The sequence below is a fragment of the Armigeres subalbatus genome, chromosome 3 (genome assembly GCF_024139115.2).
Source record: "Armigeres subalbatus isolate Guangzhou_Male chromosome 3, GZ_Asu_2, whole genome shotgun sequence".
Classification (NCBI taxonomy): domain Eukaryota; kingdom Metazoa; phylum Arthropoda; class Insecta; order Diptera; family Culicidae; genus Armigeres; species Armigeres subalbatus.
The window spans coordinates 409,942,104-409,962,233 of record NC_085141.1 but is presented as its reverse complement, the minus strand read 5'-3'; the positions used below and the strand labels follow the sequence as shown (position 1 = coordinate 409,962,233).

The following is a 20,130-nucleotide window of genomic DNA, read 5'->3' as shown; positions in this document are numbered from 1 at the left end:
AGGCGCAAGTTATGAACTTCGATAGTCCAGTTCGCTGAGTGCATGTTTCAGATTCACATCCAAAGTGATTTGAATTTGAATCACTGCTGATTTTATAAACCAAAATAAATATTCAATCGCTTCAAAACCATCGAAGTAGGCCAAATTCGGACCACAACACTGTTGGCCATACTATAAGCAATCAAAGCAATCGGGCAATGTATCATCAGTCATACGAAGTGAACCATCTTTGCCATAATGTCTCAGGAGTAGGGTGACCATACGAAATTTTTGAAAAAGGAGGACAATTCACTGGAATTGATGGAGCCATGCAGCCATGGACCGAGCTGAATGGAGGAGTCTTTTATGTGCAGCACAGGCCACTCCGGCCTTAGTCTGATGATAAATAAATAAATCACTGGAATTGATTATATTTGTTAGAATTTTACACAAACTAAACTCTATTGGAAAAAGTTTATGTAAGTCAAGGCAAATACAACATCTTCTGTTTCATTACCATAATAGATAACTTTATTGACTTCAAATGAAACGTTTCAGACTCTTATTATAGTCTACATAAAGCACTTTCTAATTATAAACTACCAGCAAAATCTTTTTAATGGCAAGATTTAAACTACAACTTATTTTAAAATCAGTAGTGAACAAATGTTGAATATTATTATGCTGGCATTTTCACCGATATTTCACAGAATTCTAACAAGAATCATTGTTCACAATTGTGAATACTTTGTTGCAAAAATAAATAACTGACCAAACATTAGGTTCTATAAGGACCGAATACAAGATACTTAATTGTCCAGCGATTTTTTTTCTTGAATACCATTATGAATCACAATTGAAGCCATTAGAATGATATCGTTAACTGTATGATCACAAAGTTCTCAATTGAACAAAATCTAAACTGTTTAGATTTAGACTAAAGAAACTGAAAACTGTTCAGATTAGTTTTAGGTATTTCTATTCCAGCTGCTCTTTGCCTCACAAATTCAAGAAGCATACAGTGCGATTAGGGCTTCCAATTTCCCCGGGAATCAACTTTCCAGGAAACGGAAAATAAAATAGGAATTTATTCAAAATAATTTCCAAGGTAAATTTTGAAGCATAGAATATTTCGCTTTAGAACTGTTTTGAAATGATTTCGTTTTTGCATGCTCAAACATAATTTAAAAAAAAAAACTTGCTGCGTGGTCAAACAAAAGTACACCCAGGTTTTTTTTTACACGGTTGGAATTTGTTAATTTCTCGGTTAACCCGAACTTTCACAGCTTTTTAAATACCACCTGAATTTTCTTTGATTTTTGTGAATTTTGTGGGTTAACTCATTGTTTCATTGACGCTGAAGGTCTTAAACGACTAAAACCAAACCTTGTAAAAAACCTGGGTGTAAGAAACTTGCCAATTTAGTCTTTCCTTTGTTTCTATTAGAATGAATAACAAAGTTATTAAAGTACAGTTGTTCGTGACAATTTTTTGCAGTAAATTTCAAAACAGATTTGAATAACAATATTGAGACATATCTGGCAGCACTAAATATTCTTACAGTAAATTTCAATTAGATTTTTTCTATGATTGAAGAAAAGATTCAGATATATCTGGAAACACTGCATATTTATAACTGGTGTAAATTTGCTCAATTTTTCAATTACTGCAATAATTCGCCACGCACTCTGTATGTCGCATGCTTGATCTCCATGTTATAGCATTGAATTTAAATGTTTCTAATCTTCGAAAGAATTAACCGTATGACTTAAGAAAAAACACGAAACATAGACTTGAACGACTTCCATAGCATATTGTTCGTTCGTTCACTTTCAGTAAATATGGTGATATACGCATTGAATTGTTTAATCTGAACAAATTTGCATGCCCAAAAGCTTTAAACCAGAAAATTTAGAAATTTCATCTTCATTTAGCAGAGCTCTTGTTCAAGCATGAGGTCTGCAGTGTCCTGATGAGATCAATTCTTAGGCCCATTGTTGCCTTCTGAAGTATGACGTATTCCTAATCGATATAGTACTCAAAGATCTGCGATATTGGAAACATGTCACTCTGCACAAGCATCTGCGCTCTCAAAGACACTATTGCTTTATTCCGACTCTACCTAAAAGCTTCAGGATTGCATCTCAAAATTCAGTAGCAACTCTACTTAAGCATGACTTCATTTCTTATCAATATGTGGATATAGGATAACTGTTCCGGTTCTTCATCTCAATGCTACCATGTCCATTCCAGCAAAAACTAAGAAATTAAAAGTATTTTTGTTTGTTTATTGGAATAAGACATTTCCCTTATTAATTTTAAAAACGAAGTTTTGTTAAGAGAACGAAGAGCAAATATTAGTGAAAATGAGGGGTCAAATGCAAAGGGGTGTAAGTGACAAAAAGAGAAAAATGGGGCAAAGTTTTTCAATATCTAATGTGAACTAATGGAAAATCTTCTTCTTCTTCTTATTGGCATTACATCCCCACACTGGGACAGAGCCGCCTCGCAGCTTAGTGTTCATTAAGCACTTCCACAGTTATTAACTGCGAGGTTTCTAAGCCAGGTTACCATTTTTGCATTCGTATATCATGAGGCTAGCACGATGATACTTTTATGCCCAAAGGAAATCGAGACAATTTCAATCCGAAAATTGCCGAGACCGGCACTGGGAATCGAACCCAGCCACCCTCAGCATGGTCTTGCTTTGTAGCCGCGCGTCTTACCGCACGGCTAAGGAGGGCCCAATGGAAAATCTAATGGAAACAAATGTTCATATCCCGGGAATCCTTCCCGAGAATGGAAGGCCTACGTGCGATGCATTTAAAAGGCAATTTGATGGGTGTTTACTAGAAGAAAATTTTGAGAGGCATTTGCATTATTTTTTCCTGATCCATTTCTTACATTTCCGATGCTGTTGATGTGTTTGACACCTGTATTACTGTAACTCGCGCATTTCGCCTTCGATATTTACATTGATGTTATTCCAAAACTCGAAGGAAAATATTTCAGAAATAAAACCAGAAACGCAAAAGTGTCCAATGTTTTGTTACAGAAAGGACTTCTGTTGTATTATTGTTTGTTTACTTGTTTACTTGAAAAAAAATTACTTTAGTAAAATTTAAGAGCAAAAAATAAAATATCTCCAATTTTTTGACACCATGAAGAATATAAATTGCTCTTTCAAATGCCGTGTAAACATATTTGTTTGGTTTGTTTGGAGGACATGTCCTCCTTTAACATGCCATATGGTCACCCTACTCAGGAGGCTCCCGTTTGCATACAAACAGAATGAATTCCACAGCAACAATAGGGAAAAATATCTTTCCTGCAGCGGTTCAGCGAGAGAAATACAGCAGCGCCAACCAATCACGCATTGAAGAAATCAAACTAATGAAACTCCAGCTGATATTAGAATATTAAAATATGTACGACTAGCAGACCCGACGAACTTTATTTCGCCTAGAATTTCTGTTTCATTTGTATGGGGCCTCCCTTTTCAAAGGGGGAGGGGTCTCAAACCATCTTAAGAACCTTCCCCGGCCCCAAAAACCTCTGCATACCAATTTTCACGCCGATCGGTTCAGTAGTTTTCGAGTCTATAAGGGTCAGACAGACAGAAATTTATTTTTATGTATATAGATATATAGATTTCTGCAACAACAACATTAGAAAGTTGCCTGAACACTACGTAATGGGATTTCTGGAGGATATTCCGTAGGAATTGCTGATAAAAATAACCGGATGAATGTGTAAAGCAATTCCTGGAGGAAATCCTGAGAAATTTCCAGAATGAATGTAAGAAGGAAGATCCGGAGGTATTCCTGAAGGAGTAACAGGGGAAATGTCAGAAGCAATTCCAGAATGAATATTAGGTGGAGGCACCGAATAAATTCCTACATTACGTCCGGAGCAATTTCCAAAAACAGAAATGCTTTCTGAACTCGAGAAAGCGTGTTCGTGTTCAAAACGTTCTGTTCAGGATGCATCTCTGCCGAAAAGAATATCCGGAGGAAATTCTAGAGCAATATCGAGAGGATTTCCTAGAATAATATTCACAGGAATTCCTGAAGAAATATCCGGACGAATTCCTGCAAGAATATCCAGAGAAGTTTCTGGAATAATATCAAAAGGTTTTCCTGGAGGAATATCCAGGGGAGCTTCTGGAAGAATAAACGGAAGAATTACAGAAGAAAAATCCAGATAAATTCTTTTAAGAAGTTCCAGTGGAATTCCTGGACTAATACACCCTACCGGTGATTGTTAGATTTTCTAACAATTCAGTAAAAGAACCTACCAAAATCTGTATAAGAACTGATCATATGCGAACATTATAGATTCTTATACAAATATTGTAGAGGCCTTACAATTTTGAAAGCTTTCATGACAATATTTGTTTATGAGCTTCTTTTGAGAATCTAATAATTTTGCATATATCCATGTTTTAGTTCATATACAGTTTTTGGTAGGTTATTATACTGCCGCTAACCGCAAGTCGAGCACATCTGTATATGGGCCTCCATATACAGATGTGCTCGACTTGCGGTTAGCGGCAGTATACAGGATTGTGAAAAAATTCAACAGTCGCAGATTGGGCTACAGCTACAGGAACTATTTGAGAATTGTTCGGAACAATTCCAGGAAAAATATCCTGAGGAATTCCTGGAGGAGCATTCAGAGGAATTCGTGAAGAATTATTTGGATGAAAAGCTGCATGAATTTTTAGAGGAATACAGGGTTTATCTTATTTCAAGTAAAAAAACTTTTATTCATAATTTTATGTAATTACATATACTTTTTATTATTGAATGATCATTCGAGAATCTCATAATAAATTCAGGTGGGTTTTGCATTATCCGTCTCCTTTATTCCTGAAATAATTGGTGAGGGATACTGAGAAGCAAAAGTTACAGTTGTACAATAGTTCAGTATTTAGACATTCATTCAAATTTTGGTAGTTGTAGTAGGTGCACGAAACTTTCAAGGAACATTCCTTGATAAATTTTAAAGGGATTGTCAGAGGGGATAAGCAAAATTCTTTTCCAATTCCGAGTTATAGACATTTTAGTTAGAAAATCTAGCTCTGCCGCGAGAGAGATGCCTTATACCTTAAGTGTATTGATAATTATTTCTTTGTTATGTTAGATTTTTTTTTGTAATATGGCTCCTCGACGGGGAATTGAACTCCGGTCTTCTCCCGAGCAGCACACATGTCGCACAAAAGTTTATGTGACCCATATGCAACTAAAGTTAGTTACATTTGAGTTGCTGCAACCAAATTGGTCTGAAGGGTGCTGCTAGGGCTGCGTGACGGCTATGGATGTTTGTGTTTGTATGAATATGACAAAAACGTAGCATGCTATAAGACATACTATTTTCTATAAACGTATATTTCTTTTTATTTTTGCTACAATAAGTTTCATGGAATAATCCGAATAAAGGTGGGTCCAACTCAGTATGGATATTATTACAAGACAAATATCTGCTAAAGACATCAATATATATTACGTTTCAATAACGTATGTTATTGTGTTATTGCTAAGCTATATTAGCTATGTCAAAAGTTGCTAATCCAGCAATTATCAAGAAAAGTTAGAGGGGGGCGGAGGTTTTCTTCAATGTCCCAGAAACATAAATTGTTCTATATAAACACAAGCTCTTCAGAAGCGTTGCATTCGCATCCAAGAACATTCTGGAATGGATGGGATGAAACTGGCAATTAAGGTCCCTAGGTCACTTACAAATCCCCTGTGTGTTTTTCAATTTCTATCTACGTACATGACGTTCTGGTCAAGGTGCATCGATTCTGTTTGGGTGTCTTATTGTTAGGTATAGTTAAAAGATACGCTTCACGCGACATTTATAGTGGAAAGCCCTGCGAAATTTGAACCAAACGCATTGGATCCGGAATACGATGACACGAGTTCGTCTTCTTCGCTGTCCTCTTCCTCGTCGTCGCTCTCCGGCAGCATGAGGGGCTCGGCGCCGTGTTTTTTCAGCCAGTTCAGCAGAGTCTGATTGTGCTGAAGGGCCGCCAGTTGGTAGGCGGTAAGGCCTGCGTAGGTTACCTGCTCGATCCGCAGTTTGGGACACTCGTCGAGCAAGAAGTTCGCCAACTGCTCATTGCTGGATTCGATGGCAATATGGAGCGGAGTCTGGCCCGATTTACCCTCCCGAGAATTAATATCGGCCCCGATGCGGACCAAATGCCGAAGAATTTCAATGTTGGACGTCTCAGCGGCAATGTGCACACATCTTTTACCATTGTAGTTCCACTGTTCAAGATCTTGTGGAATTTTGTTCACTAACTGCGCGGCGCGACTACCTTGCTGGAGTTCCAGGGCGTCCAGCGGGGTCAGGAGTTCTTTTGCGCAGTCGGTCATTCGATGCAAGCAGGCCAAATGCAGTGGAGTGTTTCCTTCGACGTCACGAATTCCTGTTTTCGCACCGGCCACTACTAGTTTGCGAACGATCTTGGGCTGCCCGGTCAACACCGAAAGGTGCAGCGGCGTTTGGCCGATGTCATTCTGAATGTCCAGCCAAGGTCGTGATGCCGCATTGATCAAATTGTATACCGCATCGGTGGCCTCGTGAATGACGGCCAGATGGAGGTATGTATCACCGTCGTCGTTCTGTTGGAAATACTTTTCCCATTTCATCAGGTGCATGGCATGTTGCTGCTGCTTCAGGTGCATTTGTCGCAAACCGATGCATAGATCCTCCACCTTCATTGGATCGCTGCTGCTTACAGGGTTTGCCGAACGGGACTGTTGGCTGGAGTCAAGGTCCACCCCAGAATCGAAGGTATGAGAATCTTCATGCTGCTGCACCGGTTGCTTTTGATTGCCGGAGTGGTAGAGCGAATCTACTGAAGCTTCCGATGGTACTGACGATGTCGAGCTGAACAGGTTATCTGAACTGAAATTTTGACCGGAATGGAAGCCCAAATCTGCCGCTTCGCTGTCGGTGGAAAGGTGTGTAAAACCTTCAACTGACGACGCTCTTCCTTGTGATGGATGCATGTTTATCTGCTTGTTTGAAATAATTGAATCGTTTTTTAGTTTGCCAAAATAAACACACTATTATCTTCTCCTCAATGATCGATCACTTGCACTTCTAGTGTGGGGTTTCACGCTACTGATAGTGGTCAACTTCGTTTGGCTAGTTTCCTGATTCTATTCAAATAAGTCACTTTTGATTCCGCAGATGTTCTCTCAGAATGATTTATACTCAAAGTTTAAATGCAATATTATTTTAAAGGTCGAAGCCGCGCTGAAAGCTTTTAATTAGATACTCGTTCTCTATTCAGTTGTCTAATGCCTGTTTTGTTGGCGATCTACCGGTATAATAACGAGCCGACACGATCAGGTATAGATTCACACGCACAGTACCCGAATTGCTGAACAAGGTACCTAATGAACAACTGTTGGTATGTATGCATACATGGACGTAGTGGGTAGAATGGAAATAATCACGAATTCGCTTCCCGAACGCAAGACAGGCGAACGAATCTAACGAAAACACCTGCTACCGTTTAACATTTCAAACTGAACCAATTGGCCCTGACGGCAGCGCGAAAACAAAATGGAGGCTGGGTGATGTGTAGTAGTGGTTGGTGGCTTTAGATAGCGATTCCTTGAAGGCTGAGTTTAGCACTTGATCGGCAGATTTTGGTTAATAATTAATATTTTATTTCTGTTGCTTTCGAGTGTGTTTTATCGGAAACACGTTCTTTTACATATTTATTAAGTCCATTGCACATTACACATCAATATGTCATATAAATACTTTATTACTCGATCACTAAATTTATTCAACTAAACACTACAATTTCCTTCCTTATTGGCATTACATCCCTCACTGGGACATTGCCGTATCGCAGCTAGATATTCTTCATTAGTACTTTCACAATTATTAACTAACAGGTTGCTTAGCCAGCTGTCCGTTTTTCCATTCGTATATCACGAGGCTAACACGGTAATACTTTTACGCCAAGGGAAATCGGGAAAATTTCCAACCCGGAAATTTTCTAGTTAAAGGTAGCCTCACACCTCGGGAATTTGGTTCGCGGATTTTTTCCCCATGCATTTTTGCATATGCGATGTTTTCGGAATTTGGACACGGAAAATCAAAATCCCGGCCCCATTTAAAATACACGGGGCTCAAAATCCGCTGGAAAATTTTCCCGAGGTGTGAGGCAGCCTTAAGACCGGGAATCGAACCATGATCTTGCTTTGCAGACGCGCATTGTACTGTTCGGCCAAGGAAGTTCTTTATCACATCTATTTGGATGAATTCTTTCGGACATACGGACCTCGTCCGATCCTTTCTGTGGTGAATAGGAAACATAACTAAGGCTGAGATGACATTGTCGCTGCGCCGAAGCCTCTTCTTGATGGATGGTTACACACACCAACCAATGCATGCTTTACCGAGGGGTTCGCCAAAGTATTGGCTAGTCAATGCTCGAACATTCCCATTCAAATTACTGTCATTTCTTTAAAAAAAATCTCTTGTGCACGGGTGGAACGGTTTTGGTTTTGTTAACGGTTGTGTTAACGTCGTTGACGAATTCATCGAACCTTTCAAACGAAAAGGGGTCGTACACATATTATGCAAGCATTTTTTCTGAGTTTTTTACCCTCCCTCCCCCCATGTAAGATTTTTTTCATACAAATGATTTTTTATTTATATGGTACGTAAGAAAATGACGAACCCCCTCCCCCCATAAGTGCTTACGTAATATGTGTACGGCCCCAAAGTGACTTTAAGCGTTCGAGCAACGAGTACAGAAAGCTTAATACTGCTCTCTACAATGCGCATGTCTTTAAAGTTCAGTTTGGTTTACGTCGAAATCTTTCTGGAGATTTGTAAACAATAAGAGGAAAAATCCGTCCGTTCCGAATAAAGTGGCCTTCGATAACAGAGAGTCAGCGCGAAGAAAGCGTGTAACTTTTTTTGCTAAGCATTTCGCATCCGTTTTTTGAACAAGAACCCAATAAACATTATTACGTAATTACGTTAAAAACTATCGTGGCTTGCCTGTTGCTTCTATGGTTTTTTAGATCATTGTTTGTGTCGACATCTGCTTTTAAGCTGTTTTGAAGACAAGATTTTTTTTCTATAATGGTGTGAGACCCCTCCCTGCTCTAGTAGGGAGGATATGAATGAAACATAAATTTCTGCGTAACTCGAGAACTAATCAAGCAAATAGAACCAAATTTGGCATGTGGAGGTTTTTGAGGCCAAGACATGTTGCTTTAATAATATGGGACCCCTCCATGCATAGCTCGAGAATATGACCCTAGAAATAGGAAATTTTGACGTTTGCTTTGTTAAATTAAATCGATCTGCAACGTTTGCTCTTAAACTTAAATTATGAATACAAAATAAATGTTTGAGCCAACTAATTAATTTTTGACGAGAAGAAGTTCGATGGCAACAAATAAAGAAATGAACTCCGACCGCTGTTTGGAACAGGACCCCTCCTCGTGGTAGAAGCTGTTGGTTTCTATGTGTAGGATCATATCGTTTATCTTTTCCCATAGCTCATCCAGCTTCACTTAACTTGTTGACAAACCCGCATATGCCCTGAAGCACGTTGAGGAGTGACCGCAGTGTTTTCTTTAGGGGAAACTTCCTGGTAGTCGATGTCGTCGCCTCAGCAGCACACATGTTCCACATAGGTTACTCCAACTTATATGTGACCGGATTAAGTCACAATCAAGTTGCTGCATCCATTTCTGTCTGTTTTGTACTGCTCAAGCGGTGGCATCTTCATGATTGACAACGGTTTTCAAACGGACAAGAGCACAGCCCAAGTAACATTTTTAGTTGTATGACGGTCATGAAAACGATTATTTACTCTTCATGACTTCTTTAAAACCAGCGTAAAACCAAAATGTTACTAGGGAGGTGTAATATTCCGTTCATCCTAGCTTTGGATAGACAGAACTATTCTACTTTTTCTGAACAAATAGGAAGTTCCATTTCCATCCTCTCTGCAGGTATGTTTTTGATTATGGCTACCTTACACCTCGGGAAAATTTCCCGCCGGATTTTGATCCGCATGCATTTTAAATGGGGCCGAGATTTTGATTGTCCGTGCCCAAATCCCGAAAACATCGCATATGTAAAAATACATAGGGAAAAAACCGCGGACCAAATTCCCGAGGTGTGAGGCTACCTTTATCCTCAAATCATGCAAAACAAAGAGAAGGGTAAGGAAACATTCTTGTAATATTCTGTGGTGAGTAACTTCAGCAAGGCACAAACTTCTCAAACTTACCCAAAAGAACAGTATCTACGTCAAATAGTCCAAAAACAGTGTGCCGGAATGTCACAACTGTTCATCATCAATAGTGGAAACAACAAACGGCCGATTCGTATAAACAGACCCCTCGGTTGTGCCCCACGAAAAAACATTGAATCACGATACAATTGGTGTAATGATAATATAAAGTGCTCACGAACCTGTAGAAATAGTTGGCTGACTACAATAGTCTCGATTGTCCCAATCGTACGTGTGTGTGTGCAGTACAATGTTGTCGCCGTTAACCTGTCCGTATGACTGCTATTGTTATTGTTTATCGCAATTTCTCCAGTCGTTTGTCTCGGTTCCACTCGTCCAGTACGGTATTAGTTTATTGCAATCAGCACTCCAACAGTGCATTCTGTTTGCCATCAGTGGTGTTTCCCTTCGTTTCGTAGATCGAATCAATTCCACGTGATCCTTCCACGGTAAATAGTTATCGCAGTTACTGGTGACTAATGAATTACAGTCCTCTCAATCGATCAGACAGTACAAACCGATCTGCTGACCGGATAGCAAGTGTTTTCGATTGATTCGTTCGCCTTACTTGCGCTCAGGAAGCAAATTTGCGATTATTTCCAATCTACCCGCGACGTTCATGTGTGCATACATACCAAAACTTGTTCATTAGGTACCTTGTTCAGCAATACGGGTACTATGCATGTGAATCTATACCTAAGCAGATAAACATGCCTCTACCACATGGAGGAGCGTCGTCAGCTGTTGGTTTAATGTACCTCTCCCTTCCATAAGGGCAGAGCAAGCAAGAAAAAAATCCACCGACAGTTGGGCATTAGATTTGGGCTTCCATTCCGACCAGAATTTCAGTTCAGACAGGTTCACCTCGACATCATCAGTACAATCGGAAGCTCCAGTAGATTCGAACTACCACTTCGGAAATCAAACTAACCGATGCAGCAGGAAGAAGGTTCTCGTACCTTCAATTCTGGAGTGGATCTCGACTTCTAGTCAGCAGTCCCGTTCTGTAGACCCAGTAAGCAGCACAGATCCAATAAATGTGGATGTCCTGTGCATCAGTATGCGACAAATACATCTGAAGTACATGAAATGGGAAACGTATTTGCTTCCGAACGACGACAGTGTTACTCATCATCCGATGTAGAATACAATTTGACCCATGTCGTACCATAATATTGGCTGGACATTGGGAACGACATAAGCCAAACGCCACTGTACCTTTCAATGTAGACCGGGCGGCTCAAATCGTACGCAAATTAGTAGTCGCCGATGCAAAAACTGAAAATCGTGACGTCGAAAATAAAAACACTCCACTGCATTTGACCTGCTAGCACCACAGAACAGACTGTGCAAAAGAACTTCTGATCCCACTAGACGCCCTGGAACTCCTGCAAAGTAGCCATGCCACGCAGTTAGCGACCAAAATTCAACAAGATCTTGAACAGTGGTACTACAATGGTAAAAGATGTGTTCACATTGCCGCTGAGTCGTCTAACATTGAAATTCTTCGGCATTTGATCAGCGTTGCCGTCGAATCCTGCATTGAACAATTGGCAAACTTCTTTCTAGACGTGGGTCCCGAACTGCATATCGAGCAGGTAACCTGGGCAGGCCTTAACTGCCTACCAGCTGATGGTCCTTCAGCACAACCAGACTCTGATGAGTTGGCTGAAAAAAACCAAACGACCCTTTCAGCCAAATGACCCTTTCGACCAAACGACCCTTTCGGCTAAATGATCCTTTCGGTCAAATGATCCTTTCGGCCTAATGACCCTTTCGGCCAAATGACTTTTGGCCAGATGGGTTTCGGCCTAATGGTTTGTTCGGCCTAGTGGCATTCGGCCAAACTCAAGTAACATTTCTGCTTTATTCCGCTCTATAAATGGTTTTCAAGATTAAATTATAAGATCGACCAATAAAACCCACTATTACACGACAACCTTTTGATGACCACTATAAGAGCAAGATATGGCCAAGAGACCCTCCCTGGATAATCGCTATAAACCTATTATGAGAGTATTCAAAACCCCTTTTAAATAGCCCGCAGAAAAGGGAATTTGGCTGCGGTAGCTGTTAAAAATGCTGCTTTGAAAAAGAGAAATAAAACTTCGCCGGAAAATAATAACAAAATAAATAGTTGATGAGGACAATGATGAGGGAGGTTACAAAGTAATATTTTTACAGGATTGTCGTTTATTGTATTTTTATTGAAATGAGGTGCGCGTTCGATTTTATGGTGAATGCTAATGAAAAAATTAGATTGATCACCAAGCGCTCTCAAAATAGTGTAGTCTTGGGCAACCAAATTTAAATAATTAAAAAAGCAATATCGTAAATCTTTACTGATTATGGCGATTTTTCACCTCAATATATTTTTAATGCAAATCAATTTCCAAAAAAGTAGTGACGTGCTGAAAACATCGTCAAATCATGTATTCTAGTGTACCTTTTGAACATGGCCACCATCAATTTGGATCAGAAAAATGCTGTTCTTATTACAAACCGTTTTAAGCTCTTCACAATGCAAATATTCTTATTAAGGTTATTCATTTGACCACATTACGACAAAGAATAATGGCTTTATTCGAGTTTTGAAAATATGATTTATTGCGCTCTACATTACAACCGTAGAGCTGCTCATAAGGTCAATAGGCATTTGACGTTTGAAGCTTTTTCAGCATATTTATGAGAGGTTTATTGATAGCAATAAGCACGGCAATAAAAATCAACAATTAGCTATGGCGATTGCTATTTTAAATCCACTATAAGAGTTGAATAAATTACAGAAGCATGGAAATTGTTACTTGGGAATGGCTTTCGGCTGAATGGGTTTCGGCCAAACAAAAATATCGAACATTAAACCAACCAAGCCCAAACAGCATCGATGTACGTAAATAGCAGATGAACAACACACAGAGACCTAGAAGGTGACTTGGAGACCTGGATTCCTAATGCCTTCCCCTCCTAGAGTTTCCATTTCCCGACCATTTTCGTTGTCCCGGGATTCGGGATGAACTTGTTCGTGTGTCCCTGAAATCCCGGGATCCCGGGATTTTTCGATGGTTCATTAGAAAACTTATTTTTTTGATTTAAAAACGATTTTATTCAATGTTCAGGGGTAAAGTTCATATTTTAGAAAGGCCAGATAATACAGATTTCAAATTGAAACTCAATTTAATTCTAATTTGAATTGAATCTTTCAAAAAAAACGACTTTAACAAGCAAATAATATTCACGTTTTTCTCGGAAGGTAGAGTCCCCTCTAGAAATATATGATCGCCGAGTCCGAGAAGAAGGGTTCGCTGGCGGTTGAAGCCGGCTTGACTGTTTTCATTGTTTTGAATATGCATTGGGTTTAGACAGTTGCTGGGATTGCATTTAATACCCTAGTGACAAACGTTGGAAGATGAGCAGTAGAATCGTACTAGGCCCATAACCTATTGGAGATATGGGAACCCCCTCACAAATAAAACACAATACTAGAGTATCCTACAACCCATGGCAGGCTACTAATTGATACTCTTGCCAAGCGCTGCAGCTCTTTCTAATCTTGAACAGATCGCTTTCTAATCTTGATGTTAATCGTTAATTTATCGTTATCGCCGATAAAGTTAATTGTGTTCAACATAATCGCTTGCTGAGCGATTCCAAGCAACAGCATCAAAATTTAAGAAAATTTTTAATTCATGATTTTCTATTGAGTTGAAACTTTGCACAGTTTTTCAATTTCATCTAAATCGTCATTTTTCGATATCAAATCTTCATATTGAGTCACGACTAACTTTTCAAAAGGGTGTATGTGAAAATGGTTCAAAATATTTAAAAGCTGCACAGCAAAAACGGAATGTTCGATTGTTATGATTTTTTCAGCAAAGTTAGACAACTAAATGGTGATTCTTAAGAAAATGTGCACAGCAAAAAAAAATTTTTTTTTTGCCTTTAAAAATATCATTTTTGTCACAAAAACTCAAATATCTCAAAACCCTATCTTTTTTCGAACGTAATTTTTTCAGGGAAAACGGTCCATTATATTAGCTATCTACCATAAAAATTTGGTGATGGTAAACTAATAAACAAAAAAGTTATGACATTTCAAACATTTCACAATTTTCACATATAGTAAACAAAAAAAATTTCCGTGTATTTTTTTTTTTTTCAAGAATCGCAGTTTGATGCTGATTTTATTGTTAAGGGCCTTGCGTGAGTTAAACAAGTTGTTTGTATGATATTCCATATTTATGTATTCATCGATATTATGTATATTATATGTATAAATATTATATGTATAAATAAATAAAATGAATTAATATTATCCTAAGTATTAAATTAAATGTGGCAGTTACACAATGTTGTTATAGAAACTCTAAGAGTTTTGGGTTTGAATTTTGGTATGGGTCATGATATCATGAAAACAACTTATTAATACTTATTTTTATTTATCTTTATTCAAATTTTTTAAAATATCGAACACTTTTGAATTATTATCAGCACAGTTTGAGTATAGTTTTGCTTTAATTTTATTTTCCGACAATGGAATGAAACAGTGAAATTTTTGGGTTCCTTGGATCGTTTTCGCGTTATTAAATTGCTCGCTGAGCTCTGAAGCCTTTATTTCGTACTCTTCAGTAGTAGTAAAACAAAATGATAATTTGGTTAAATCTTTTTCTTTTCTACGATTTGCCCAATCAAAAAGTTCTTTCACAGTTTTAATTGGATGCTCACGTTCTTTGGCTAAACTTGCTCTTGTGGCCATGCGCTTTATTGTTCCTCCAATAGCATCACAAGGACCTTTGCCATGTGATGTAGCAAAAAAATGCCATTCTGCATCAATTCCGTACATTGATTTAAATTGACATAGGCTCGAAAAATTCTTACGATTTTTGTACTGCGACGCTGCTCCATCAGACATGAAATATATTTTTTTTTTTTTTTTTTGTGTCTTTATTAAGGAGACTTTCAGCCCGAGGCTGGCTCGTCTCCGAAAAACATGAAATATATCTTTTTGACTTCTTTATGCTTATCAACGCGTAAAAAGTTAATCATTTTTTCAATGAACAAGTTTACGGATACTGAATCGTGTCTTAAATCTTCGGAAATTATAATAAAACTTAAGTGTTCAATTTGCGTACTTCCATTAAAATAAATAACGAATGGATGAATTGTAGCTTGTTGTACGTTCCAGTGATGGGACTGCACTTCATCTTGCAATACAAAGCTGTAATTTTCAGAAAATCACAAATGACTAAAAATTCACCATTTTGTAATGTATTTTCGTATTTTTTAAAAAGCTGGATTGTTCTGTTTTAATGAAATCGTGAGGGATTAAACTTTCTAATTTCAAGCAAAAATATGACACAAACTCATCTACAGGTTTTACAATAGTTTCTATGTCACACCTATCCGTGGTCACCCATTGCTCAAATGATAACTGATCAATATATTTTTCTTCAAACTCAGCGAATAAAGTATTTTCCAATGATGAAGAATCTGGACAATCCGAACAAGATCGTAGATAGCAATTTGATGTTGTATTTTCACACAAAAGACTACCAGTTAACATTTTAATATCCTTTGTTAAATTGATTCTTTTCAAACTATGTAAAATAAGAATAATATTCTCATGGGTTGTGCACACACACATTATGTGTTCCTGAATTGGAAAGAAGCTTACATTGCCTTGGCCGAAGGCTTGCAAATGAGGAAAAACCTATTTTAATATTATCGTGAATTTCCTTGAAGCGTGTGTACGCTTCTTTCAAAATCGTCATCATTAATCGTTTTTGGATTGCTTGACGCTTTCCATCTTTTTTACTGATACATAATCTTTTTGACCAGGCATAGCTCGACTTACTTCATCATCTTCAAAATATTGAACTACTATTTCTTTTGTCTCATCTGTTAATGCAGTACTAGACCTAGTATTTTTGGTTGAAAGACAGTTATTCTTCAATTGTTTTGCCTCTTTTACTGTATTTCTATTGGTTTTGAACTCATCAATGGCATCCTGAATAGACCACGAACTTGGCAGCATCGACAAAATCAATAATTTTTCTTTCCTTGTCGTGGCTGCATTCGAGAACCTTTCCTTCATATTTATAATTACCTCATCGTAGTCTGTATTTTCCACATCATCAGGTCCTAATTTGAAGAGGTTTCTTCGTACAGCTTCGTTTATTTCATGGTATTTTTCTCCGTGTAATGAACGTAGTCCATCTTACTCCATTTAATCGGAGTCACTTTTATCCCAGCTATGCCCTCGTTAAAGCGTTCGATGTTGACCTTTTGGATACAATCATCTTCCGATTGATTTGTCGAAACAGATTTCGCTGATGGTACGGTGGCAAGGCTCTCAGCACTTAATACTTCTGGTAATTCCTCAGTTGTTGTCGATACATCTGGTAATTCCTCAGTTGCTGTCGTTTTCGAACTTCCTGCGCTCTGCTCAACCGATGATATACAGATTGCTCTTTTGTCAACGTTTAGACGGCAGGACGTGCAAATGCGTAAATTTGTATTCAATGTGGACATTGGAGCATAACCAGTCGCTTTCAGTTTATCTATGGTGCTTTCGGTGAGATTTCGTAACTCTTTTGAACACTTTTTCCATCAAACGGCCTACAACAGTTGAGAAAGCGGCTACTCATGTTGTTCGTAATATTTCAATAAACAAAATCACTTTTAAGTTTTTACTGACTAGTTTGGTGTCATTTGCTTGACTGAAGAAAAAATTACTATAAGATCTTTAACAACCTTAGTAGTAGTAATTTTTTTGCTTTTTCGTGAAACATTGTCATGGTATGTACCTATCATGCATTTGTTGTTGTTGAAGATACCCGTTTCCTCCCGATCATAAAGTCTATTCTCTAAGAGGTATATTTTTGCAGGTAAACTATAGACGTACACGTGTATATAAATCTTTGATTTTGCAGCTTTTGTCTTAAAATAACATTTCTGATATGTTTCTATCAACGTTATTATCAACAGGTTTCAACACTATTAAAAGAATTTTTCGCCAGTCACGTGCAATGAAAATTATGACACTATCAATACTTTTGATCACAACACTGGATCGTGTCTAAGTTTCTTATAGATGCTATGAATAATTAAATCAAAATATCATGAAAACAACTTGTTTAAATCACGTCCCTTAACAATAAAATCTGCATCAAACTGCAATTCTCGAAATAACTTACACAGAAAAAAATTTTTTTTTACTATATGTGAAAATTGTGAAATGTTTGAAATGTCATAACTTTTTTGTTTATTAGTTTACCATCACCAAATTTTTATGGTAGATAGCTAATATAATGGACCGTTTTCCCTAAAAAAATTACGTTCGAAAAAAGATAGGGTTTTGAGATATTTGAGTTTTTGTGACAAAAATGATATTTTAAAGGCAAAAAATTTTTTTTACTGTGCACATTTTCTTAAGAATCACCATTTAGTTGTGTAACTTTGCTGAAAAAATCATAACAATCGAACATTCCGTTTTTGCTGTGCAGCTTTTTAAATATTTTGAACCATTTTCACATACACCCTTTTGAAAAGTTAGTCGTGACTCAATATGAAGATTTGATATCGAAAATGACGATTTAGATGAAATTGAAAAACTGTGCAGCGTTTCAAATATTTTCGAAATGGTCGCTCAGGATCGACTGACATGCCCCCGTGGAATGCCTCTGCTGCGATAAAGATAAACTAACTCAATTATTATCGTTAACTCGATAATTTAACGATAATGGGGTTAATAGATTACGCGATTAAAGTTGGTATATAATTTTGACAGAAGCCGAGAATTGGACAAATTTATTGCAGCCTGTTGACCAGAGTTGATTTTGATCGAAGCGATACACCAAAAAATTGGGCAGAGCATCGGGGTCGGACCACTTGTACTTGCGCATGTGCTGGAAAGTTTGTTGTACGAACGCCGATTGAAAGAACATGAATTGGATCACGAATTGTTTTGGGGGCAAGAAGCTCAGGAAGACTGACTCAATGTTGGTCGGGACGAGGAGATTAGCAAGGCGAATATCAGCTAGTGTACACAGCCTCGCTGTAGACGGGATATGGATAGGAAGCGGGCGCCAAATAGATGTAGCTGATCTTTTAATGTAGATGCTTGTCGTTTAATTAATAGAGAGCTGTAGCTGCTGGAAAAAGTATCAGTCAGTAGCCCTCCATTCAATGGTATTGGGGAATCTAATATTTTTTTTTGATGGTGTTCTATTAACCATCTCCAATATTTTCATGTCTGCTCCTCTCTTACTAATTTAATAATAAGATGATATCGATTGTGCCTCACAAAGAACCTTGGTTCCGTATCCTTGCCTAATAAACGAACTTGAAAAAAAAAATCATGTCTGATGGGAGGTATAAAAATATGATATAAGTTTATCATCTAAGTTGGGTTCCGCGTTCTACACAAATAACTTTTGTAAGAAAAAAAGTTACACTGTTTGCGAACCGGAAATGAAAAAGTATTTTTTGTCGCGGGTATCCCGGGATTTTCGGGATTTCAAAAATAATATCCCGGGAATCGGGAAATTTTGTTTTGATTTTTTGTCCCGGGATGTCCCGGGATGGAAACTTACCTTACTTACTAAACTCTACCATCCATCCTAAAATGTGCATTGTTGCGAATGCAACGCTCACGAAAAGAGCTGAATCGATATCAAACAATATATCTAGACCAACATTTGAAAAGGGCGTAGCAACCAAAATTTATTCCTTCTGATTCTTCGTCTACTTATAAAGCTTTAAATGTTGACGAAAAATCAGAAGGAATAATTTTTGGCTGTTACGCCCTTTTCAAATGTTGGTCTAGATATGTTTCTGGGAAATTGAAGAATACCTTCGACGTAGCTAATCAAACTCAGCAATTATATACTTTTATTGAAATTACGTTTCAATTGATGTTTTTAGTAGAAATTTTTTTACTAGTAATTTTCACATGAGAAAACCAACTTTAAACCCGTTGGAGATTGTATGCAACTGATTTGCTGAAGGAATGACACATAGATTCATTTTCCTCAAAAACAAATCCAGCTTATCAAATAGTATATTCTATTTGATAAACACACTGGGTCATTTATTTCACATTAAAATTTACGTTTTTTTTTCAGCCAATGACAGTGATCTTTGACTTGATTTTCGTTTGTCGAGGTTGTAAAATCCGGTTCAAAAATTCCCACCTCCTGCAGCTAGTTAGTCACCCACACCCACCAACCACACCGAACGAGCACTGGAGTAGAAATGTGTCATCAAAAAGACATTCCACCGTGAAACGCGATACACCCTCTCTACGCATGGGCCGTCATTCCGGGTATCAGGAGTGGTGGAATGTTAACTTGCTTGTCTTGGCGAGCTTTGGCTGATTTTTTCTTTAACGACAGCAGTAAAACCAGTGGGGAGGAAATTTTCCCGCTTCCATTCCCTTGAAGTTCATAACCAGAGGGTGTAAATGGTTTCCGAAGAATATGTTTGCGTAGAGAAAATTGCAAGAGCGAAGAAATTAAAAGGGACGAGCAATAATAGTCTCAAGATCCTTGAAGCGAAATGGGCGATTTGAGAACAGTTTTTAATTTAATCACACAAAAGGATGCCACTAAACCCACAGAGAGCTGCGGTGGACAGAGCATAATTTTTTAGACTCCATAGTTCTAAAAACTTTAAAGTGAGAAGAACTGTATTGCTCATAACAGTAAAAGTTATTCGAAATGACATAAATTCGCAACGAAACTATTGTGACTAATAAAACCGTGGACTGACCAAACATAAAACTGAGCGTTTTAGAATAGCCATCACGCTGAACAAGCTAGAAGTCCAATTCCATATAAAAACAAATTTCTAGACCAAAGGGC

The 20,130-nt window shown here is 37.8% G+C and overlaps 2 protein-coding genes and 1 pseudogene across 3 annotated transcripts in view; 2 read left to right on the top strand and 1 right to left on the bottom strand.

Moving 5' to 3' along the window:
* LOC134227158 (uncharacterized) overlaps window positions 1–20,130 on the top strand; it is a 331,462-nt gene that overhangs the window by 169,720 nt on the left and 141,612 nt on the right. The gene's annotated exons all lie outside the window — the stretch shown is intronic.
* Window positions 4,798–7,532, bottom strand: LOC134224181 (NF-kappa-B inhibitor cactus-like). The gene has a single exon (XM_062703466.1). It carries the CDS (start codon window positions 6,999–7,001, stop codon window positions 5,829–5,831), a length of 1,173 nt encoding a protein of 390 aa, XP_062559450.1. The 5' UTR covers window positions 7,002–7,532; the 3' UTR covers window positions 4,798–5,828.
* LOC134221398 (NF-kappa-B inhibitor cactus-like) lies at window positions 10,981–12,163 on the top strand (annotated as a pseudogene).